The sequence below is a fragment of the Anas acuta genome, chromosome 11 (assembly GCF_963932015.1).
Source record: "Anas acuta chromosome 11, bAnaAcu1.1, whole genome shotgun sequence".
NCBI lineage: Eukaryota > Metazoa > Chordata > Aves > Anseriformes > Anatidae > Anas > Anas acuta.
In genome coordinates this window covers 9,224,521-9,230,626 of record NC_088989.1, presented here as the reverse complement: position 1 = coordinate 9,230,626, position 6,106 = coordinate 9,224,521, and the positions used below count along the sequence as shown (strand labels likewise).

At 33.9% G+C, this 6,106-nt stretch overlaps 1 protein-coding gene across 3 annotated transcripts in view; it reads right to left on the bottom strand.

Moving 5' to 3' along the window:
- Positions 1 to 516: 516 nt before the first annotated feature.
- The window catches only part of CFAP20DC (CFAP20 domain containing), a 67,832-nt gene continuing 62,242 nt past the window's right edge, over positions 517 to 6,106 (bottom strand). For all 3 annotated transcript variants that reach the window (XM_068694513.1, XM_068694511.1, XM_068694512.1), the window contains one exon: positions 517 to 856. In XM_068694513.1, coding sequence (XP_068550614.1) covers positions 744 to 856 — 113 coding nt within the window. In that variant the 3' untranslated portion in view covers positions 517 to 743. The remainder of the gene's footprint in view (positions 857 to 6,106) is intronic.

Sequence of the window (6,106 nt, the reverse complement as noted above, 5' to 3'; positions counted from 1 at the left end):
CAATTTGTGAGTGTTGAAACAATCACTCATTGCTCTTCTTCAGGGCTATGTTAAATTACAGCAGTAAAGTAGACAGTAGCTGGTAATCTCAGGGCCTGCTGTATTTACCCTGTTGTGGTCTAGATTTACAAACTGCCTGTGTACACACCTTACAGTGCACTGTACTGTACACATTGTAACACCCTACAGCTTTGACATCATCTCGTTACTGTAATACACAATAGTAGGGAATTTCTCGAAGATGAGGGAATACTGCTTTTTTTTCCAGTGACTAAAGGGAGGGAGGAAACTTATGAAATAGATGCCTTTGAACAATGCATTGTGTATTTTAACAGTACAAAGGGTAAGATAGCTTGGAATCAATTAAAATTTTCCAGTAAGCAAGTAATGAAAAAAAAATATTTTGAGTAAAACCATTATTTACAGATGAACATCACAAAAGCTCTTGATTCAATTTCATTTGTTCCCATGTAGAACCTTTGAGTATTGGAAATAAATCAGACTAACAAATAAATGTCTTAGCCACAAGGAACTTTTATGTAATGTGATTTTCCACTGCATTACAACTTAATGTGAAACTATAAAAATAAGACACTATTTACATAATATATTCATTTGTTTGCAAAACTATTGGTTAATTCATGTTTTAAGTTACATGATAAATTATACAGCTCAGTCACACTTTACAAACAGTTAAAAGATAAACCCATTCTGACTATAAAATAATGTATCTCATGATCTGACTACGCCAATTCATAGTACTTCCCAGAATTTGGGTCAAAGTAACAGTTCAGACATGGATCATACAAAAGAGTCAAGACTTCCTCGTCTTCTTCAGCATTGAGGTCATCTTCACCTGTGTGAAGTGTAAAAAATAAGAATAAATTACTTTCATTCACTTTGAAAAATAACATGGAAATACCTTTCTATTAGATGTGACAGAATTTCTCTTTAAATTGTATAATCCTCTGACTTTTGAATTGTTACCTTCAAGATAACTGCAATTCACCTTTTTTTTTTTTTTTTTTTAACATACATTTCTGAAGACTTGTCTTTAGTTGAGGTGAAATGATGTCATTCAGCATTTGCTTAACAACTGGACTATACAAAGTCCAAGAGAGCTGTTCATCAAAAGTAACTTTACTGATAGTGCGTCAAGGTATTCTTAAGTGATATTTTTCTCTATGTTCACTTCGGAACAAGAAAGACAGTCAATCTATACTTAAGGCCTGTAAGAATCAAACTGTGTATTATTAGAACATTCTATATGGAAACCCAGAAAATTAAGCAGCACAGAAATCTTTATCTGAAATATTCTTGTTTAACATGTTGGTCTCACAGTGACTGCGTTGAAAAGTGTTAGCGTACTGTGTAGCATTTACAGGGTATTTATTATTGCTTGTTTTACGTGTTACATTTAGGTAGTTAAGTATATTTCATTAATTGTTCTTAAACAGGTTGAGGAAGAAATCGTGTGACAAATAAGTCAAACAAACTTACAGCAAAGTCAATATTGTTGCAATAAACGTGCTCATATTGACTTTTCTTTGACAATGAGCTCTTTCATTGCAGGAAGCATAATAAAAGAAGAAGGAAGACTAAAAGAAGATACACAGTGTTATCCTGAGATAGCACATTTAACCATGCATGTAAAGGCATATACTCCAGTTCGTATTTTCAGATGAGGTTTGCTAGTCATAAATAAAGATGTCTTAAAATTAAAATAAAGAAAAACTCTCTATGTAGAGCAAGGTAGTGTAGCATCCTACCTGCTCATAACAAACCAACTGTAGAACTAAAAAGTGCAGTTGAAAACTACCTTCTATAGAACCTGCAAGTATTGTATTTCCTAGGGTGTTTTTATCATATTGCTTAATGACATTAGAATGTCATAAAATCTTTTTCATTGGAGAAAGATGATAACCAGGGTGAGTCTCTGGAAATTAAGATCAGAATGTGAAAATAAATTTTCAGTTCAGGAAAATGACTGAACATTGCTTTCAGTTACACTAAGTTAATACACACCAAGTGCATTCTTTTTTAAGATGATGAAAGTTTCCCCATGGATTTCACTCAGTTGGTTTTTACCCACTGAGAAACAGCACAGAATTCTATGTATGAAAATTTAGCAGTAATTCATATCAGTAAAAGGAAATACTGCCTTTTAAGCATCAATGAACAGTAGAAAGCAGTCTTACTACAGGCAAAAATATGAACTCCCTATTTGACTATATTGCAACCTGGTATTTCAGCATTCCATTATTTTGAAAACAGTGACAAAAATTTTGCAACTTACAAGTCTCCCATTGATTATTTTTAACATAGGGGAATAGGTAAGAAGTGGGTCTTCCTCTGCTTCACCTGCTCACTACAGTGACAAAACAAAGTTCTGGTATCTCAGATAACACAGTCCTGAAACTTTCAGAAAATGTATTCATGTGTGTCTCAGTTTGTAAATTAACTCTTAACATATGGGATTTTAATGTGTAATTTCTGATATAAAAAATCTGTACAAAAAAGCCTGCAATATTGGAGAGGAAATAAGGTTTTTCAGGCAATAAAAAATTTGCCTGAATAAAAAACTGTCTAAAGCTGTGTAGAATCCAAGAATGTTTTTAGGTTATAAAAGGTTTAGGTAGAAATGAATTGTTAGCCTAAAATACACTGATCAAGCCAGACAGATTTTTATTATAGATGCTTTATATACGACAGGAAATCATAGCTGAACGCAATCTGTATCTGGAATTCCATCATAAATGTTCATCTCGTTCTCAGACTGCTAATACAAACTGAATGCTTTGTATGCTCTAACACTTCATAATAAGTAATGGCCTGTTATGCTAACGGCGGCAGTTTCACAACACGCAAAATCTATTTACAGGCAGGATCACACAACGATATATGGGTTAGTTACATTATCTAGAGACCAGAAAGTAGGTTGGTGCATTTAATGCATACAGAAGAAGTATGTGCTTTATTGTTTGGGAAGAGATCTCATTATTGTTTCCTCAATAGCACGAACAAATGCAGTCAGAAAGAAACCGGCTCTCGCTGTAACCAGAAGTAAAAAGGTAAAGCTCATTTGTTGCCCTCCTTGCTGTTGGTCCATCACCAGGCCTGGCAAGCTAAAAAAGGTTAACTGAGATACTCTGATTGATGTTGCTCTTGGGAAAAATGATTCAGTGCAGACAGTTTGAGGGAACCAAACATCTTTTCCTACATTTCACATGATGGTAAACAAGCAAATGGTGTTCATGCATCGTTCCCTCACAGAGCTTTACATTTTCACCTGAAACCATTTTGTTATTGTCACTGAATTCATACATTTATTATTTTGCGTTTCCTTGTCTATGCTTCTCCTCAAAACCAAGGGCCAAACTAACTGACAAACAAGTGCATTTCAAAGAACATTTCCCTAGCTGCTGATGCTCTGCCACCATCCATTCTTTTGGGGCTGAAGCGGCTCAGAATTGCATGAAAAAACCTCTTGGCAGTTTAATTTGAATATCATAGTGAAAGCAAAGTGGAAGCTTTTGTTCTTAAATCACTGTAAAATTAAACAGTATTTTCTGCAGCTGTTAAGGCTAGAAAATAACTTGATTTTAAATGAAAACTTGCCAAAGTCTATGATATACATTATAAAGGGATGAGTATTTTTTTCTTCACTTGAGCTGAAATAAGACTGAAGACTGTACCTCTGAAAACCTGTCTAAAAATGATATGCTGCCCCACTGAAATCATGGAGCTATTGTTTTTATAGAGAAAGGATTTTTCTCTACCTGTATAAACCTGGATATCAAGGAATTGAGGCAGGCAGCAGCTTTTTCTGAGCATTGGAACAAACATACAGATAAATGTGTTGTTATTTGGACTATGTTAACACAAAGTGTTTACACAGTCACCAGTCTGAAGAACTAAAATAAATAGCTGCCTGTTTCACAGAAATACATTTTTTTTTCTTGTATTCTAGGTTTTAATATTAGGAAATGGTTGGTAGGAAATCTCACTCTAAGATATGGGAATCATAATCACACCCTGGTGTAGGTCAGTTGCTCAGAATCATCTGTCAGGAAAAGGGATGCTGAAGAGAACAGTGCTAATATTTTCTCTGATATGATCCCTGACCATTGAACTACAGTGCTCAAATCCATACTGTAATTATGTACTGTAGGGTTACTATATGAATATTGTCAACAGCTGTAGTCCCAGAAAGAAGTCTGTTAAGTGCTGTGGTTCCTGCAGCACTATCTTTAGACAAATAACAACATACCATGAGGTAAGTTTCAGAGAATTTATGACTCTGCCTTTGTCACTTACTGTGGAAACTTTCTTGTGCGACTTGTTATCTAAAGGTAAACGACATTTTCTATGAGTTGGGAACATCAATGTCCAACAAAGGAAAAATCTATTAAAATTTATCATATTGATCAGTTTAGATTTTGCTCTTGATTATCTTGTGAAACATGTCAAACACAAGACTACTTCTCATTACATCTTCCCATTTAGCTATGTATTATGGATGGTGTTACTATTAAGAAAGGAACCCAATAAATTTTTTCAGAAATTAATTACCTTTTCCCCAAAGTTTTGCCTCAAACTAAAGATTTTTTTTTTCCAAAATACAAGAATTAAAGAATTTTTGGAAATACACTAATGATACTTTCCCTTGAGGATAATTTTAAAATGGGCATCTCAGATACACTATGCCTTAGTGTAGATTTTCAGTACTCATAAATATACTTGTGTTACACTGTGATACTTGGTACACTGGAAAACTACACACACACAAAATCTTGTGACACTAAAGTCACTTGCCAATATGAGAAGTAACTTATTTTTCAATGTGATATTAAAAATACATATAATTAGGGCATCAGAATTTCCTGGAATGAATTTGAGCATTCAGTTTGTTAATCTGGTACTCAAGTGTAAGCAATAAAGCAGTTCTTTTGTCACACAAATACCTAACCTCAAGTGAAGCAATTAAGAAAACCCCCCACATTTTTTCTGAAGTGTTAAGAGACGTATAACAAGATAAGACCTTTTTTAGCATCTCTTTCAAAAATAATACTGCAAAACATCTAGTTACCATGGTCCATCAAGTCTTTTTTTAAGCCAAGAGATCCAGGAAAATTCACAGCCTAGTCTAATCTGATATGTGTGCATTACATGGCACCGTGTTTTCACATAGCACCATATTACATCCAAAGGTTTGTGTTAAACTTGACTGTATCTTTTATGTGAAAAAATGTATGCCAATTTGCTGTCAATACAGCAGAAGGACAAAATTTTAAAGGACTATAAACAATCCAAAAAGTTTCTTGAAGATGCTGTGTATTGTATGAGTAAATCCCTTAATTTGTCAGTCATACCTCCTCCTCCCACAGGTGCTAAGACCATTTATGGATCTTCTCTGTTACTTCAATAGGGAAGGGTTTCTACTAGCTCAGAAACAAATCCAAACTGTTCTGTGTGGGGATGAAAGGTAAGGGAATTGCTTTATTGTTCTGTCTTATTTCCTCCAACTTCTTGGGGAAATAAAGCTTGATCATTTCAACCACAACAGCAGGTATTTTGAATATTTGAAAATAGAAAAAAAATTTCTGTGAAGTTATAAAAACTACAAATATCATACATATACATGAGCCAAAATTTAATTAGATTCAGTGAAGGTGCACAAATAAAAAGCAAAAATAAAAAGCTATGGTATATAGAGATTTTCAGTTCTCTAAATGTGCCATAGCAGACATATCATTTAAAATATTTCAGTATAAAGAAAAATGAGTTTAGGAACAATTTACAAAACAATTTGGAATTCCTCATGTGAATTAATAGGACAAATCCAACATTTTCCCAGGGGTATCTATACATACTAGCTTTCTAGAGATAATCACCCTATTTTTTAAATTTACAGGGATTCAAGCTTTACTGCAGCACATCTAGGATTTCATAATACTAACATCAAAACATTCTCAGAGACCTTTCACAAATTTATATCCGACACACCTTTAACTCAAGGATTACTGTCCAATTCTCTTTGGCTTACTTAGGACCCTTAACAAAACATATTATTTGATTCTTCAAAGCAAGGTTCCTTCCTGACAGC